This window comes from Apis dorsata, unplaced genomic scaffold (genome assembly GCF_000469605.1).
Source record: "Apis dorsata unplaced genomic scaffold, Apis dorsata 1.3 scaffold_12, whole genome shotgun sequence".
In the NCBI taxonomy this organism is placed as follows: domain Eukaryota; kingdom Metazoa; phylum Arthropoda; class Insecta; order Hymenoptera; family Apidae; genus Apis; species Apis dorsata.
In genome coordinates this window covers 63,250-64,612 of record NW_006263315.1, presented here as the reverse complement: position 1 = coordinate 64,612, position 1,363 = coordinate 63,250, and the positions used below count along the sequence as shown (strand labels likewise).

The following is a 1,363-nucleotide window of genomic DNA, read 5'->3' as shown; positions in this document are numbered from 1 at the left end:
CCGCCACCTCCACCTCCACCTCCGCCTCCGCCTCCTCCGCCTCCGCCGCTACTGCGTCCGCCGTCGTACGGAAACGACGCGTGCATATTCGTCTGAAATTCATTCAAAGAAGAGAAAAAAATACGTTATTCGCGATATTTATGAACTATCGTAATCATAGATAGGTTAAAAAAGGATGTTTACGCAAATTTGATACAAGATTTAAGAGATTTAAGATATTTTGTGCTTGTTGCATAGATAGTTTGAAGTTTTATTGATTCTTACGCGATTTTTTTTTAATTTTTTTCACGTCAAATAATGAACTAATTAAAGAATCTTTGAAAACAAAATGCTTAGTTTTATTTATATTTATATTTGAATGAAAGTTTTAAGTAGTAATTTGTGTGGTTTTCAAAAAATTCAATTCAATTATTCCTCTTTCTAATGAAGAATTTATAAATATGATAAAAAATTATTAACATATACGGTTGATAATTGAACGTTAAACGTTTCCATTCGAATTAATGACAATTGCGAAATAATTACGACCACGAAAGAATCGCTCAATGGAAATAATCATGGTATAATTACTTTTCCAGTAAGTCGTGGCACGTTGCAGTGAGTAAGCCGTGTTATTTAAAGACAGGTGTAGATTACCTTTTACGCGGATTGTCAACATTATTACAGGTATTCTAGGTCACTTAATCTAACTTCTTTACTTCTGCTTTTTAATGCACGAACAGAAAAAAACACGTATTAATTTTACATCATTATTACATCGTATCAACTCATACATCCTCTTTTGTTCTAATTCCTCTATACGCGTCTTCTATTCTACGATAAAACAAATATATATTATAATCTTGAAATTCTTCTGAAAAACCATTAACCTAAAAATTATAGAAACATAAGACATAAATTTTCTCTTACGATGAAATAAAATCGAGAGAAATTCTTTTATCAAAAAACGTGAAATTAAAAGGGTTCAATTCTCCAAATCCAACTCTCGTCATCGAAATAATCTCAATCGAGATACGCAAACAATTTCTTTGTGAGAAACCATTATTATTACGCAGAAACGTACAAAAAAAAAAAAAAAAAGAAAATAATGCAACTCGAATTCACGTGTAATTTTCATCCAAAGTGGCGCGTCCGGTTCGATACGATAATTAGCCATAAATCCATCGTGTGACATCGGTTTAACTCGACCCAAGTACAAATAAATTTTCAACTGGATCGATAATAATTCGTCGAGGCGAGCGTGGGATATTAAAACCAATTAAAACCTCGATTAATCCTGTATCCAAGAATTACGTAAATCGATCGTTCCCTCGTGCACTTTTAAAGGATATCGCTCACTTCACTTCGGGGAAAGGATTAATTT

General features: G+C 32.6%; 1 protein-coding gene across 1 annotated transcript in view; it reads right to left on the bottom strand.

Moving 5' to 3' along the window:
* LOC102676258 (transcription factor AP-2-epsilon) overlaps positions 1 to 1,363 on the bottom strand; it is an 87,972-nt gene that overhangs the window by 35,040 nt on the left and 51,569 nt on the right. Inside the window, exon 3 of the mRNA XM_031509392.1 lies at positions 1 to 92. Within this exon, the coding sequence (XP_031365252.1) occupies positions 1 to 92 (92 nt within the window). The remainder of the gene's footprint in view (positions 93 to 1,363) is intronic.